We start from the raw sequence: 17554 nt of genomic DNA, 5'->3' as shown, positions 1-17554 counted from the left end.
ATAGAAGTTGAGGTACTTGTGTGTGTGTATGTGTTTGTGTGAGCAGATTCGGAGAACCAGCTGGTCAAACAGGAAGTCACTCAGGAGGGATCAGTGACATGGCGGATATACCACCAGTACTGCAAAGCTGCAGGAGGTCAGACACACACACACACACACACACACACATACTCACACAGACTCAGACACATCAACTAGTGGTCCCAGTTTACCTTCTCAGAAAAACATCACCAGTGCTCTTACAGCTTTTGTACCGTGTTTAAATCCTAACATTCACTTTGAGAAGTTCCCACTCAAACATTATGCTGAATAAAGCCCTGGCCAGGGGTCTCAGACCCAATCATAGGACCAGGGGAGAATCGATGGGAACCGGGACTAGCTTTCCAATTCTCCCGGAATCGTTCAAAAGTTTAAATTTCAATTCCTAGTATCGATTCCCAGTCCGCGAACCGGAAGAAGAAGCCACTAAACACCAACGAAGAAGATGTTTGCATAACCGAGCTAGGCAACAAGAAGACGATTTATATTGTAGTTGAAAACAGCCCTGTGAGAAATGGTAAATGTCATTCAGAAAGACCGTTGGTTAGCTAGCTCATTTAAAATATCCAAACTTTTTTGACCCTGCCTTTTACAAGAATCGGAATCGAGAATTGTTAGGAACCGGAATCGAAACAAGGAATCGAAATCGGAATCGGAATCGTTCAAATTCAAACGATACCCAACCCTAATGCTATGGGACCCCTGGAGTAAGAGCAATGTGATTACTGTGATCAAATGAAATCCACAAGGCAATGAAATGATCTATTAGGGTTAGTCTCTGCTGCTTTTTTTTATGTGTGTGTGTGTGTGTGTGTGTGTGTGTGTGTGCGCGCTTCCAGGTTATATCCTTCTCTCCTTCATCATGCTGATATTTGTTTTGCTGGTGGGGACGACAGCCTTCAGCAACTGGTGGCTAAGCTACTGGATGGAACAAGGATCAGGGGTACGCACGCTCTCTCTCTTTCTCTCTCTCTCTCTCTCTCACACACACACACTCGCACACACACTCACTCAGATGCACTCAGGGCAAATAAACACATATTCGGGCCCTGGATGGGTGGGGTCATGATCACGTATGTAGGCTATGTCTTTTTTTAATTATTATTATTATTATTATTATTATTATTATTCATTACAATTGAGAGGCCTCATCTCAACATAGCCCAAACATGCAGAAGAAGACCTGTGGGGTATCCTATGAAGCAAGTCAGACATCTCTTGGCTATCTACACATATCGAGGCTACACAAACCCTTAACTTGGGGTATTAAGTTAAGTGGCACTACGATAGCAGATATGTGATACATTTGTAAAACTAGGCCTTCAGCTCAGATCTGTGTGCGCTCTCGGTGTTCGGATGACCTATCATGAAACATGGAAATTTATGGAATCTCCATGGAAACATGGAGATTATTTTGTTTTTCAAGATAATTGATTAGTCAGTAGTCAGTAGGATTGGTCAGTAGGCGGTTACACAATTTGAAGATAGATAGATAGATAGATAGATACTTTATTGATCCCCAAGGGGAAATTCAAGGAAATTAGCACATAACCTGCTCCCGAGCAGGTTTGGTTGGCAGATTAAGACACAATGGTGATAGAGTGACACTAAAACAGAGCCACTTTGGTATGACGACATACCCTGGCTTTGAGTGCAACTTGCCTCGCTATCCCACCAATCGAGCTTTGTAGGATACCCCACAGGCCTTTCTCATAATATCAGTGTAGCCTACATTAGAATAACTTTAAAAGGAAATGTAGCTGCAAGCGACAATGAGGGGCCAAGCAGATAGCATTTAGTCGCCATGGCAACTCCAGCCTGTTACATCAGACATATGGCCTGTCAGAGCAAGTTTCATGTCTAGCAACCAAATATTGCCTGAAATATAAGATCACTTTCTGTTTGGCAGCGTCAAAGCGGATTTTGATAGGCTGTGTTGGGCGAACGCTTGTAAATATGGCTTAAAAAACAAGAGTTATCTAAGGCTCAGTCTGAACAATATTAAAAGACGTGATACCTGAAGAGTTGTTGAGATATGAGCTCACTTCCTGTTTGCCAGCTTTACCACCAATTTTGATTGGCTGCTGTGGTTGAACGGTTTAAGTTATCACTAGAAGACTTGGCCAGAAGATCATGTGTGTTGAGATATGTGCAGATTGGACACATTTTGTGACCTGTAAAAATGTTTTGGTGTTTTTGATTAAATGCAATATGGCAGCCGAATCAATAATGGTGATAGGTAATAGACCTGTTGGAAGAAAGTAATAGTCCTTCCGCGTGTTGGTTAAGGGGGGAAGACGGACACCAAGTTTTGAGTTAATAAAAGACGGTTTACTGGTTACAAGACAGAATTACAGCAATCACAATGGGTTGCTGAGGAAGTTCCTGCAGCTCACAGTCTCAGCTTAGGTTTTATCCTTGGCTGTTATCAGTTACTGGCCTATAGGGGCCCTTGCATACATTGTTGCCACCTGGGTTGATTCCCAGAGTGTCAGCGCCTCAGAGTTAGTGACATTCTGTTAGAGCACAATGTTAAAGAACTATTCTAAGACATATTATTCCTACAGACCTCTGAAGTTTGCCTACAAAAAAGCTACCATCTTTGTCCAAATAAGGAGATCCGGTATCTTGAGATTTGGGGGGCTGGGTTGGCAGCAGGCTACAGTGCTCGTACCATATACGGGTCTGAGTACCCTGTAAGAATAATATGTCTTACAATACACTAATTCAGCGAAACACAGAAGTAACACAGCGTCGCCATTACTGCGTGGCTGGCTGCTAAGAATTTAGCCCGTTGGTTCCATAGGCGGCTGTTGCAGTGGTTAGCTGTCATTAATACACGTCTTAATACCTTATGTTGTTAATAAATTACCTTCATCTGTAAGTTTTGGCCACAGTCTGACATCATTTATCCAATGATCCCTTTCACCTGACATTTTATTTCATGAGCAGGATCTCTTGTTAGACATTCTCTGACAGGATGCTTTAATTGAAAAGCACAGGCAAGTGTCACTCGTCACACTCACAGGCACGCAGTAATGGCGATATTCAAGATGGCAGCGCCCATAAAGTTCGCGCTGGATTAGTGTATAGTTATTCGACCTGGACTCTAGACTCTAGACACTGGACTCTGGACAGGTCTCAGCCCAGGTGGCAACAATGAGGCCTCATCAAAGTTCACATTTGAACCCACATAGAACATGTGCAGCAGTTCAAACATCACTTGTGCAGCAGTTCAAACATCACTTACGGAAATACAAGCCCAAGTTCGCGCATTAACAATACAACTATTCTTTCCAATAGCAATCAAATTCTCAGTTTGTTAAATTCGGTTTTCTATCAGTCTTTTTTTTTTTTTATCCAAGGAACTGAAAAGTATTACTTGTCATAGAAGTGTAGAAACTCAAAAACTGTCTGCAAGTGGATCCTTTTTTCAAACAGAACACATGATAATTACATAATGCTTCCTTATTGAAGCACTATTCATTCAAGATCCAATTCTGAACACATTTTTGTCATTTAAACAACTCGACTTGAAAAACGTCAGTTAAAACGGCCCACTTATTTAAAAAAAATATCGGGTTTAAATCGGGCTTAGGCTTATAATTACAGTTAATGGGACAGTCCAGTCCAAACTCGAACAGTATGTGCACTGGCTCGGGTAAGGTCGGGTGGATTCTAAGCTTTATTCCACATACACTCTTCTTTAAACACACACACTCACATGCGCTTTGCAGCATGTCTACTTTAACTTGGTTAGGTAACTTGGTTTCGACTCATGTCTGTTTTATGTTGTAGAACTGGGCGAACTTCACTCTTCAGGGAGCCTCTACAGGAGACGTCTCCCTTAATCCCGACCTGCACTTTTACCAGATGGTCTACGGCCTCACTGCGGTTGCCATGGTAATCTTTTGCCTCATCAAAGGCTACTCCTTCACCAAGGTGACGCTAGGTGCATCCTCCAAGCTCCATGACACAATGTTTCATAAGGTAAGACATCACTCACTCACACACACACACACACACACACACACACACACACACACACACACACACACACACACACACACACACACACACACACACACACACACACACACACACACACACACACACACAGCCCCTAACGTCCTTGTCTCCTGCAGATCCTCTTCAGTCCGATGAGCTTCTTTGATACCACGCCCACGGGCCGCATGGTGAACCGGTTCTCCAAGGACCAGGATGAGCTGGACACAGCTCTGCCCTTCCACATGGACAACTTGCTGCAGTTCGGCCTCATGATCACCTTCATCATCATCATCATCTCCTCCGCCTTCCCCTTCATGGTCATTGCCATGGCCGTGTTTGGACTTTTCTGCGCACTCCTCTCCTAGTCAGTGTGTTTTTGTGTCGTGTTTGTGCATGTGCTTTTGTGTGTGTCTTTGTATCACAGTCCTAGAGTCCTGTATTAGAGTCCTAGTCCTTTTGTTTAAAAGTCCTCTGGTCATTGTGTGTGTGTGTGTGTGTGTGTGTGTGTGTGTGTGTGTGTGTGTGTGTGTGTGTGTGTGTGTGTGTGTGTGTGTGTGTGTGTGTGTGTGTGTGTGTGTGTGTGTGTGTGTGTGTGTGTGTGTGTGTGTGTGTGTGTGTGTGTGTGTGTGTGTGTGTGTGTTTGTTTGTTTGTATGAGTTTTGATCTGTGTGACTGTGTCATCCAAACTCACGTTGTACACTGAAGGAGTCCTCTTTCCTTGTGTGTGTGTGTGTGTTTGTATGAGTTTTAATCTGTGTGACTGTCTGTCATCCAAACTCAAGTTGTACACTGAAGGAGTCCTCTCTGTCCTTTTGTGTGTGTGTGTGTGTGTGTGTGTGTGTGTGTGTGTGTGTGTGTGTGTGTGTGTGTGTGTGTGTGTGTGTGTGTGTGTGTGTGTGTGTGTGTGTGTGTGTGTGTGTGTGTGTGTGTGTGTGTGTGTGTGTGTGTGTGTGTGTGTGTGTGTGTGTGTGTGTGTGTGTGTGTTTTGATCTGTGTGACTGTCTGTCATCCAAACTCACGTTGTACACTGAAAGACTCTTCTGTCGTGTGTGTGTGTGTGTTTGTGTGTGTGTGTGTGTGTGTGTGTGTGTGTGTGTGTGTGTGTTTGGGTTTCACAGTATGTCCCAGCGGACCATCCGTGAAATGAAGCGTTTGGAGAACGTGAGTCGCTCACCGTGGATCTCTCTCACTACCTCAGTCATCCAAGGCCTCAGTACTGTACACGCTTACGACAAGAGAGAGCAGTACATCAACCAGTAACAACACACACACACACACACACACACACACACGAGCAGAACTTCAAGTAGCATGTTCCAAAAGAGACACAGACTAAGTGTGTGTGTGTGTTTGCATTTATGTGCATTTGATACTGTGTGTGTGTGTGTGTGTGTGTGTGTGTGTGTGTGTTTGTGTAACAGATTCAATCACGTAATGGACACCAACTCTAACCATCTCCTGCTGTTTTACTGTGGAGTACGCTGGCTGATTTTCTGGTTGAGTGCAATGTCTTCCACAGCCATCCTGATGGTGGCGCTGTTCGTTGTACTCAGTAGCTCAGACACCATCAGCCCCTCCATGAAGGGCCTTGTCCTGTCCTACACCATAGATGTGAGCAGTACTCTGTCAATACTGTATGCGATACTAACATTACAGTCAATATGCACAATATTTAAAAAGGAAATAAATTCAAAGTAACACGTACTAACATTACTTAAAGCGTAACTCTCGCCAACACGCAACTTACGGTGTTTTTGTGAATGTACCCGAATGTACTTTCGGTTTAAAAGCATAATTGAGTCGGACACGCCCCTTTTAAGCTTGTTGTCCTTTTTGGGTCAAATGGCCATTTGATTGGAAATTGTAGGGGCACTACTGTTTTGTCAAAATCACTTTTTTCACTATACAGTAATTTCCCGCATATAAGCCGCATTGTGTATAAGCAGGACAGTGTTTTACGCTAGTCAAAATCAATGTATAAGCTGTGGCTAATAGTTGGGAAATTACGGTATTCACTTCATCTCATCTCTCCCTTCTATCCCTTCTCTATCTCCATATCATCTCTCTCTCCGTCTCATCTCTCTCTCTCCATCTGTCTCCTCCAGCTCACTACAATGCTGCAGTATTTCTTTAGGATTTTATCAGAAGTGGAAGCCAGATTTACCTCCGTTGAGCGCCTGATGGAATACATCACGGTAACACTCTCCTTCCGTGAAAATGTGGTACCAAAAGAAACAGTGCACATCACTGTTCACCTTAGGTGTTAGGATAACATAGCATTGACTGCATGTTCTTTGTGCTTCACAGAATAATCATAATGCTTAATTTCCTTGTGTTTGTCTGTGTGCATGCATGCAGATGTATTTGGAGGGTTGTGTGTCAGACGCTCCTAAGCAAGTGGGGGGGGGGGGGGGGGGGGTTTAACACTCCTAATTAATGTGTGTGTATGTGTTATGACTTAAGACTACAACTAAAGCGGGAGGTGAGAGGTTTGATTGAACAAATAATGTTTTTATGAACTCAATGACAAACAGAGAGTGTAAGGTGGTTCCAAGTCAGTCATCAGAAATGCATGGGTATTGTTGGGTTTAGAAGGGGTTTTAGCTGTGTTCACATGTCCAAAACCCAAAGTATGAATGGCAGCCCTCTTAAAGGGATAGTTCGGGTTTTAAGACACGAAGTTATATGGATTCCCTGTCAGCAATGTTGTGCATCAGCAATGACTTACCCCCCGACAGCGTCCTGTGAGCCGAGATCCAGCCGGTTTTTGATGCTGAAGAAAGTAGTCCGGCAAGTTTCTGGGGTCACGAAAGTAAAGTGTTTTTCTTCTCAAAACCATACGTGTTCAAAAGAGTGATATATTTGCACCACAAAAACGTTGTCCAGGAAAAATTCAAACCTCGTTATCACTGCACTATTTTTCTCGATTCCTATCACTGCGCGCTACTGACAGCTGGCCAACGTTTTTGTGGTGCAAATATATCACTCTTTTGAACGCATATGGTTTTGAGAAGAAAAACACTTTACTTTCGTGACCCCAGAAACTTGCCGGACTACTTTCTTCAGCATCAAAAACGATCAAAAACCGGCTGGATCTCGGCTCACAGGACGCTGTCGGGGGGTAAGTCAGTGCTGATGCACAACGTTGCTGACAGGGAACCCATATAACTTTGTGTCTTAAAACCCGAACTATCCCTTTAACTGCAGCTGATCAGCTTCTGAAAACACCGCCTACTGACACAAATAGACAAACCCACAGAAACTGACCAGAAAGTCAAGTGGGTGTAACTGTGTGTGTGTGTGTGTGTGTAGGGTTGTGTGTCGGAGGCTCCTCGGCGGATACAGGGAGTTCACATTCCAGAGGGTTGGCCCCATCAAGGTTCCATCACCTTCAAGGACTACAACATGCGTTACCGGGACAACACACCCATTGTGCTCAACAGCCTGTGCATCACCATCAAGCCCAAAGAGAAGCTCGGCATTGTGGGAAGGACTGGATCTGGTACAATTTACCAACAAATTGGAAGCGCACACACACAATGTCCCTCTCACACTCACTTTGGAAAAGCTGTTCAAACACGGACTAACAAACACTGCAAACCTTCCAATTAGGTTTCCCTTATAAGACCATTCAATCTTTTACTATTACATTAACACACAGGATTCGGTGTTAAAATCCAAGGTAAAAAAACATATTAATAATAATAGGGCCCAAAAATGCAATAGAGTAACCGTTAAGTAGTATGTACAGTATGTACATTTGCAAATAAATAGACATGGTTGGGGTAGAGTAACGCAATTGTCGGGGGGGGGAGGGTGGGAATAGTGCAATGTCAGTATAGACTGAGGTTTAACATTAAATATAAATATAGTGCAAGGGAGTTTGGGGGGGGGGGGTCTTCTTGAGGTTAAGCTCCAGGTGGTTCTGACTGCACTACTGGACCAGCTGCTCCACCTCCTGCCTGTGAGCAGACTCACCACCGTCCTGGAGCAAGCTTCAGGAGTTTTACAGATGGGCTCTTTTAGATGCAGTCATTAGTGTGTAGAGGAAGAAGAGCAGCAGGGAAAGGACTGGACACACCCCTGTGGGGCGCCTGTACTGTTGGACCGGGTTTTGGATGAGATGCTCCCCAGTCTGACATGCTGCTGCCTGTCAGTCAGAAAGCTGATGATCCACTGACAGGTTGTGGCGGGCACTGATAACTGGGTGAGCTTCTGATGTAGGAGTTCAGGCATGATGGTGTTGAACGCTGAGCTGAAGTCCACAAACAGGATCTTGGCATACGTCCTTTGGGAGTCGAGGTGACGCAGGATGAATTGCATATGGTATGGGCATATGGTTGAGTGTGTGATGCAGTTTTGTGTGCGTGTGTTTGCTCGTAGGCAAGTCATCTTTGGGCGTGGCGCTGTTCCGCCTGTCTGAGCCAGCAGGGGGCACTGTGCTGATAGATGAGGTGAACACCAGTTCCATCGGCCTGCAGGACCTCAGGAGTCAGCTGTCCGTCATCCCACAGGACCCAGTGCTCTTCATAGGAACAGTCAGGTAGGACACACACACACACATACACAAGCTGTCATCACATGGAACCCAGCGCTCTTCATAGGAACAGTCAGTTAATGCACACACAAGCTCACATCTTCTCTGCTCTTCACCCTATCTGTGTGTGTGTGTGTGCGTGTGCATGTTTGTCCTGCAGATATAACCTGGACCCGTTTGATAAGCACAGCGATGGGGAGATCTGGCAAGCTCTGGAGAAGTGCTATATGAAACGCACAGTATGTCTATTGTACACTGATTTATTTGTGGCAGCCACCACGTGATGATTTCTGATTTTTACTACTTAAAGTAGATCTACTGCACATATTCTCACAGTCTCTCTCTCATTAACAACTGTGCATTGGATAACAGATAAAGGAAAGCTTAAGTGTGTGTGTGTGTGTGTGTGTGTGTGTGTGTGTGTGCGTGTGTGTGTGTTTGTCAGATCTCACAACTCCCTGAATGTCTGGAAGCTCTGGTGGTGGAAACTGGACAGAACTTCTCAGTGGGGGAGAGACAGCTGCTGTGTATGACCAGAGCACTGCTGAGGAACTCTAGAGTAAGAACACACACACACACACACAATGGAAGAAAGACTGTTTCTGTGTCAGAGCACTGCTGAGGAACTCGAGAGTATGGTGTAAGCACACACACATTCGTGCTCGCCCGCACACACACTGACCATGTTTTTCTCCTCAGATCATCTTGCTGGATGAGGCCACAGCCTCTATTGACTCGGAGATGGACTCTCTGGTGCAGCAGACCATCCAGGAGGCCTTCAGAGACTGCACTGTCCTCACCATCGCCCACCGCATCAACACCGTCCTGCAGTGTGACCGCATCCTTGTCATGGACAACGGAAAAGTATGCACACACACACGCACACACACACTCCTTTTATTTATAGAGTGAAAAGGAAGAGTGAACCCGCCAAAGCAACAGCGAAACATGTTGTTCCTGGCAATAAAATAATCAGCGAGATCTGTATTACAACACTTGTCTTGTCGTCATAAGCAGGTAATAACTTGTTATAACACTGCTGTCCTCTTGTGTCAGGTGGCAGAGCTGGACCCTCCGGAGGTTCTGATGCAGCGGCCAGACTCTCTGTTCTCCTCCCTGCTGGCAGCAGCTAACCAGGTCAACACGTGATGATGCACACACACACACACACACACACACAGACCCACAGACACACATCTGGCCCACAGACATATCTGGTCATTGCCAGGGACATCACGTAAATAACGTGGATATTAATTATGTTTTATCATCTAAGGAAGTGTATTTGTGCGTGAATGTGTATTTTAAAGTATTTATTTGTTTTTAGACGGATTTTATTTTGTCCCATGTGGCTAGACGGGTCTAGAGTGTTACAGTATGCCACTATACGATAATATGTTGTTGTTATACACTATATGGTTATGGTTTCTGGGAAAGAGGAATTTCAACTGTTAAACTACTGGGCTATTTTTATAAAATCAAATGTTTCTTATGTCATGGTTGACTAAAAGTTTGTTGTACAATGTCTCAAGCCTTTAATTATGTGAAGTGTATTCATGGCTTTCATCAGGTCCCTTTCCGTAGGTGTATGGAGTAAAGCATCTAGATTATGGAAGCAGACTGCATGGTGCTTGATTAACCAACCCATGAATAGCCTTCTTTACGTAGAAGAATGACTTTGAGACGTTTGACTTCGGTGTGACTTTTATTTTTATTCCTAAGTGAAACAGGAAGTAATGGATTAATTATTGTTTTATTTGTAAGTCACATTGGACAAAAGCGTCTGCCAAATCCCATAACCCTACGACAGAGAAGGCTTTTTTTTTTTGCCATGACTCGATTAAACTCAACATGTTCCCAGCAAGCACACAACGTTCTACTAACTTTAAGTAATGTTAACATAAATACGTATAAACATTAGAACATTTTGTTTTCAACATGTGCACTGATAGGCCTACTATTACAAATAAACACACAATGGTTTAGCCTATTTGTTTCCACTAATGATGTTCGAAAACTTGTTCTCGATTAGGCTATCAGCTTTGTCAACTCCCGCACTGTTTTCATTTGCGAAATACGGTCTTTCAAACATGCACAGAATGACAACAGTTACTGAGAAATCAGTAGGTTAAACAATCCCAGACCCAATTCAAAACTGATTCAACCAAAATCCATCATAGTTCATTTCAGAAATGTATTTAATGACCCATAACATTTATTTTATTTTATTTATTTAAAATGTTTCTGTAATTAATTCATATAGCCTATGGTAGCCTATTTATTTAGTCGGATGACATTTTTGAAGAGGGCCACCGTCGAGCAGGAGCATATTACAGTGATACTTTAAAACGCCGATGGTATCCGAGAGTCAAACATGAATGCAGTCGCTGTGAGCTATGGTCTTGAGCACGCTTTACCACGATGGCCTGGCCGCAACTCTAGATCGATAGTCATGACCCTCATTGCAACCAAATAGCAACATTCTTCAAAGATTGCCCTTAAGTATTTTTTTACAATGGTGAGGGGAACGTTACTTAAACCAAATTATAACATTCTCTGAAGGGTTTTTTTATTTACATGGTTAGGGGAACGTTACTGCAACCCAATAGCAGCGTTATTTAAAGGTTGCCCCTAGGTTACCATTAAACGAATGTTAGAAAACATTAGGCATTATGCAAACCAAAACGACAAACCAAAAAAAAAGTAGTATTTCCATCAGAAAACCTTTCCTGGCAAACCATAGGACAACATTCGCAACTTTCAAGCAACGTTCCCATAACCAAGAAAAAACAAATATGTACGTAATCATTACAGCATAAAGGTTGAAGGACTAAATATTATCGCAGACATCCACTGCTGTTGGCATCTAAGCTGTTATTATGGCAGCTTCTTTACTCAATGCCTTTGGCTTTGAGTTCATCTCGCACTCTCTGCAGGTAGTAATCATCCGGGTAGCCAAATCTGGCAGAGGAAGCAAGAGTAACATAAATGCCAAATTTTTAAATGACATTTTCAGACAACCAGGTGATAACCAGATATACTACCCGAAATAAATGATCAGTATACATTTTAAACTCATATTTGTGTTAGTTAGCAAATGTATTCTGTTTGGAAAATCCTGCAATACATATCTCATGTATTAATGCATAACCTTTGTGAGCGATATCTTTTTTATTACCTTTGTGCTCCTCCATGGATGTTGGTTTTATGATGGATATCGTTCCAGGTCACACAGTCATCCCTGCCACTGGTGCGTGAAGTGCCCACTGTAAATATCAACTTCTGGTCAAAGGCCTTTCTCAGGAGTGCCAGTACCTCCCTCCCTTCCTTGTTGTCTGGCAAGTAAGCTGTTCTTTGTGCACCATGGAACGGTCGACCTGGCTTGGGATGTTTGCTCTGCCAAACAGAATTGAGAGAAAATAGCATTTTAGTATAGTTGCCTATTATTACAGTATTGAACCTTTACTGCGGAATATTAGCCTACATTTGTACTACTTTTCTGGTATGTGGTTATTGGTAAAATCACACAAACACAAACACATACTTACTGACTGAAGGCCATTGGGAATGTGATAGTTAATGACTATGCTGCCACATCGTTTAAACCCAGGAAGGCATATATTCTGTGTATAGTGTGTCATCGTTCCATCGGGCTGGTCTCCCACAATCTTTCCAAACACCTTCTTGCACACCGGGCAGGTGGCACCCATGCTTTCCACTGACTGTCTTAGGCAGTCCTTACAGAAAGCATGGCCACACAACAGCTTCTCTTTATCGGTAAACTCATCCATACAGATGGGGCAGGTCTCATCCTCTGAGGGTCCACTTCCATCTTGTCCTCCAGACAGTACTTTGCGATTGCCGTTTGGTCCTTCTCTTGAACCTGCCTCCCTCTGTTCTTGCCCTTCATATCCATTTGCTGGCCTCCAACATCCTGGCTTAGATTCTATCCATTTCCTGACTCCATATCCACCAGCGCCAGCACTGGTTCCATATGTCAGTCTCCCTGCTGCGGCACCATTAAATCCCCTATTTGCTCTCCATGCTGCTCCTCCTTGTTGCTCTCCCATGCTCTCATAGGCTCCCTCCACACCTGTGTCCGTGGCGACCAAGCTAGAGAAAATAAAAACAGTTAGAAATGTGTGTCATCTTGTCAGTTGTCATCTCATGTCATGACAGAGAAAAGAACCATAAACCTACCATAAATCCTAAACAATTACTATTAACAATGAATGAATGAATGAATCAATCATTCAATTCAATTCATTCATTCATTAATAAATGTTCTAAATACCACATGACATGTTTTAGATTGTGCGTGTTTTCTGATTTCTATTATGTTCACTGGATCAGAAAGATTTTTTTACCTTCTCCTTCCAGCTCCAACTGAAGTTGCATCATGCATTCGTGTTCATCCATGTAGAAGAAAACAATAATCGTATCTGATGAAACATATCTACATGTACCCAAACGTTTTGTGATTGTACGAGAGGCATTCCATCAGTCATCAAGAGCGATTTGACAGAACATCCCCACTGGACCTTTTTTACCGCTAGTAATTTTCTCCTTAATGTAGCCTTTCGATGCTATTGTGATTAATTGAATGACTAATTGTTTATTTATTCATATATTCATTGTTTATTTTCATTATTTGAACTGATTGTTTGAATTGATTGTTAGTCAAATTGTTCACTGTTAAATTTAATTATTGTATTGTTTTTATTGTATGTGCTTTGGACAAAGGAGTCTGCTAAACAGCACAACATAACCATAATCACTCTGCATATTACAATGAATTATCTAACGTCACAAGACACACACAGACAGACTCAATTAAAAATTACAATCATGACATGCATTGCGGTCTGTCAACTAGTCTACAAGCAACCAGTTGATTGGTTTAAATTATTTATGGATCAATCTAAGCCACAATGTTTGCTAACTGTTAATAGGCCTAAAGCCTGGATTTCAGATTCAGATTCCTTAGTCATTGTAAAAGTATACAACGAAATTCCATTGCACTAAGTGAGGATGAATCTCAAGCAATAAATAGGCCTAAGTAAAAAATATATGTTTTAAAAAGATTTGCTTTTGCTGATTTTTCAGTAGGCTACATATCCAGAACACCCCCAGGCTTCACCTAAGGCTATAGGCTATTTACTATAGTGTTTATGGATAAAATTACGTAATTTTACACAGAGCTATAGGAAAGTTAAGATCTAAGATGTAAACTGAGCTGGTTAGAGCGAGTAATGTCTCTGGTCATTTTGGTTGTTCTGCACATTTTCTATAGGCTATTCCAACTGCCATGGTAACTTAGATTCAGGTAGGTCAATTCTCTATCTCTTTGGGCTAAGTGAGATAGAAAAAAGGAGTATTTTTTTTCCCTTTTGGACCTCGGTAGAAATGTTGCATTTCATTTAGCCTAAGTTAAATAAAATGTTAGAAAAGGTGCCATGTTGGGTTTTTCTGTAAAAAAAGGGGGGGGGGGGGGGGGGAGGAAAAACAGACATGTTTTCATGGTGGCCAATACATTTTTTGAAATCCAAGCAGGACTCGACCAACCCGGTTTTCCAAAGGTCGGACCACTCTAGAAGTTGAACGGGGTTAATAGGTTTGCTTAAACACGTAAAAAATACTCGAATAATTTAGCAAGGAGTCCGAGTGGTTCTAGATTGCAATTCTTGACAGCAATAGGCTATTTTAAAAAACTGAATAGGCCTAAGTTCCACATAAAACGTTTGCAAAATCCTCTTACCCGAAACCGTTCCTTCGTTGCGCACTTCGGAAAAAGGCAACAGGTGATTAGCGATGCGCATAGGCCGTGTGAAACGAAATCGAAAGCCAATGCGTTTTGGTAATCAGCTGACACAGCACAAGTTATTTCTGTCATTCCATTATAGTTACCATTAGCCCTACACCAGTGAGTTATATGCCTATCTGTATTTGTATTATCCATAAAGGCACCGAACCTTTTTAGCTATCTCCTCAGACATAACACATTTCATTATAGCCTACAAATGAATAGGCTATTTTAACATAGAATGCATTTCCTTTTCATTTGAATATTTTCTCAATATTTATTGACTTAGGCTACACCAATATTTAATAGGCCTAATAATCCATAACCACCATCAACAGAGGGGAAATCCTCGAGATTTACATTTCTTCATTGTAGTCACTAGTCAGAGCTCCCCTAGTGTTATTAATTAGCCTACAGTTGGCTACATTAGGCAACTACATAGCCCATAATCCAAAGCAGTAAAGTCTGAGACCCCAAGGTACAGTGTGAACAGGAAGAAAACTGAAGCCGAGGACTTTTTTGAAAACATTTAGCCTAAGAGGTCACTGATTTACTCGTCGTTCTAACCAGTTTTGAAATCTTCCGAAAGTGTCTGAGGACTTACAGTAGCCTACCTTATTTCTCAATTTAATCACATAATTAAGGTATGTATATGTTTATATATATATTTCTATTTAGAGCAGGGGTGTCCAAACTTTTTGGCTCAAGGGCCACATTGGGTCTTGGAAATTGACCGGTGGGCCATAACCCCCATCCCCCCCCCCCCCCCCCCCCCCACATATAAACAATGCAGTATACATAACGTATATAATTATTAAAATTATAATTTTGTTGTAGAAAATTCATTCGTTAAGAAATACGGTTAATATGATGCTGTTTAATTCATTCATAAATGGTGCACTGTCACTTTAAGACTCCTCCACTCAGTGGTTGCTGAGCCTAATGGCTGTGCCCTCTCACCGTTGCTCAGTAGTGAAACTACTGTTGTCTTCGCGTATTCTCTTACAAACGTTACGTTTCTGATAAAAAGAAGACATCAGTTATCAACAATGACAAGCCAGCTGGCGCGCTCTCTCCCTTTCGTGCGCGCTCAAAGGCGTTTCTAATTACGTTATGAGTAACGTTATGAGTAGGCCTATGTAACAACGCAAATTAGATTTGCTTCAATAGAGATTTCAAAGAGTATCATCTCTATGTGACATGCTGTTTTGATATTGACATTGTAAACGTTCTCTAATAAGAGTGTAAAGCAGTTTGCAGTAATGTTAACAACAACATCGTTGCTGGAAAGAAATAGCGAACAGCCAATGATAAGTGTGGCGGGCCATATCTATAATAAACTAATACATGCTCGGCGGGCCACATTAAAGTACGTGGCGGGCCGCAGTTGGCCCGCGGGCCGTAGTTTGGACACCCCTGATTTAGAGTATAAATAATTTACATTTGTATTTAGGTCGTATGACAATATAATAATAAACTGTGAAACATGAACATAAACGTTTTCACCTGGGGTGCCAATTCACCTTATTCATCCTGCGGCCAGAATGAAGATACTGGGTACACTTGCCATTCATTACACTTCAGTCCAGCAGATGGCAGAAATACACTCTGCTTGGGAACTGCCAAAAAAAAACCTCACATGTTACTCTGGCCAGTGAGCCCTCCTTCCCTTCCCTCCGCTGAGTTTTGTTTTTTGTTGGGCAGTTTGCAAACATAGTCTATAGATCAGGGGTGTCCAAACTTTTTGGCTCAAGGGCCACATTGGGTCTTGGAAATTGACCGGTGGGCCATAACCCCCATCCCCCCCCCCCCCCCCCCCCCCACATATAAACAATGCAGTATACATAACGTATATAATTATTAAAATTATAATTTTGTTGTAGAAAATTCATTCGTTAAGAAATACGGTTAATATGATGCTGTTTAATTCATTCATAAATGGTGCACTGTCACTTTAAGACTCCTCCACTCAGTGGTTGCTGAGCCTAATGGCTGTGCCCTCTCACCGTTGCTCAGTAGTGAAACTACTGTTGTCTTCGCGTATTCTCTTACAAACGTTACGTTTCTGATAAAAAGAAGACATCAGTTATCAACAATGACAAGCCAGCTGGCGCGCTCTCTCCCTTTCGTGCGCGCTCAAAGGCGTTTCTAATTACGTTATGAGTAACGTTATGAGTAGGCCTATGTAACAACGCAAATTAGATTTGCTTCAATAGAGATTTCAAAGAGTATCATCTCTATGTGACATGCTGTTTTGATATTGACATTGTAAACGTTCTCTAATAAGAGTGTAAAGCAGTTTGCAGTAATGTTAACAACAACATCGTTGCTGGAAAGAAATAGCGAACAGCCAATGATAAGTGTGGCGGGCCATATCTATAATAAACTAATACATGCTCGGCGGGCCACATTAAAGTACGTGGCGGGCCGCAGTTGGCCCGCGGGCCGTAGTTTGGACACCCCTGCTATAGATCCTAATAGACCCCTTCAATATGTGTAAACATCCAGAGCCTAGGTTGGGTGCTTGTAACATGGGGTCAGAAAAATGGCATAGCTAATAGGCCAGCATGTTGAGCTGTCAAAGTATGCATTTTCATTGTCACCCCAGGACTGTGAACCTTGCCTTAATAAAGGAGTCTTGGCTAATGGCGATTGTCTGCCTAATCCTGAGCTGATAACAGAATGGGTAGACGCGTTGGCAAGTAGCAAGAGATTTATTGGCCCGCCCTATACGGCTATCTGGTTTACAAGCCCAGTGTGTATACACACGAAAATAAGTTCAAGTAGGCCATTTTCTTGAGGTTTCAGTCAATTCATACTAACACACACAAATACTAACACAAACATTTTTCTGTGACGTGGCCCGTCAGTGGGTCCATAACCTCGTTCTGGCTTACAATGGCCGCCGGATGAATAAAGCGAATAAATGAGGGCACAATGTATATCATACTATATACTGAACTTTGTTCAGTCCAGGTTTGCTTTCACAATACTTACAGTAAACACTCAAGAAATTCCAAACTGGCAGTTGTATATTTATTATTCATAATGGCAACAAACATTTTCAATTATGTTTTCCCTCATACCTCTAAGACATTACACAAATTAATCTCAGTTAAACAATATATAACGGCAGTTGATTTCAAGATCCCTTCATATATAGTAGG

The 17554-nt window shown here is 42.4% G+C and overlaps 2 protein-coding genes across 2 annotated transcripts in view; one reads left to right on the top strand and one right to left on the bottom strand.

Annotated features, from left to right (window-relative positions):
• The window catches only part of LOC134092683 (ATP-binding cassette sub-family C member 12-like), a 46218-nt gene extending 36485 nt beyond the window's left edge, over window positions 1-9733 (top strand). The window contains exons 16-28 of the mRNA XM_062545709.1: window positions 47-136; window positions 879-982; window positions 3838-4029; window positions 4185-4411; window positions 5166-5303; window positions 5469-5658; window positions 6153-6242; window positions 7360-7549; window positions 8431-8590; window positions 8745-8823; window positions 9030-9143; window positions 9284-9448; window positions 9641-9733. Of these exons, the coding sequence (XP_062401693.1) occupies window positions 47-136; window positions 879-982; window positions 3838-4029; window positions 4185-4411; window positions 5166-5303; window positions 5469-5658; window positions 6153-6242; window positions 7360-7549; window positions 8431-8590; window positions 8745-8823; window positions 9030-9143; window positions 9284-9448; window positions 9641-9733 (1832 nt within the window). The remainder of the gene's footprint in view (window positions 1-46; window positions 137-878; window positions 983-3837; window positions 4030-4184; window positions 4412-5165; window positions 5304-5468; window positions 5659-6152; window positions 6243-7359; window positions 7550-8430; window positions 8591-8744; window positions 8824-9029; window positions 9144-9283; window positions 9449-9640) is intronic.
• A 1551-nt stretch (window positions 9734-11284) lies between these two features.
• On the bottom strand, window positions 11285-12609 carry LOC134092284 (E3 ubiquitin-protein ligase DTX3L-like). Its single transcript, XM_062545089.1, has 3 exons — window positions 12133-12609; window positions 11763-11980; window positions 11285-11545 (listed from the first exon to the last, which is right to left on the bottom strand). Exons 1-3 carry the CDS (start codon window positions 12373-12375, stop codon window positions 11476-11478), a joined length of 531 nt encoding a protein of 176 aa, XP_062401073.1. The 5' UTR covers window positions 12376-12609; the 3' UTR covers window positions 11285-11475.
• Window positions 12610-17554: the final 4945 nt, after the last annotated feature.

This window comes from Sardina pilchardus, chromosome 9 (genome assembly GCF_963854185.1).
Source record: "Sardina pilchardus chromosome 9, fSarPil1.1, whole genome shotgun sequence".
Classification (NCBI taxonomy): Eukaryota; Metazoa; Chordata; class Actinopteri; order Clupeiformes; family Clupeidae; genus Sardina; species Sardina pilchardus.
This window is presented reverse-complemented; position numbering and strand designations above follow the sequence as displayed.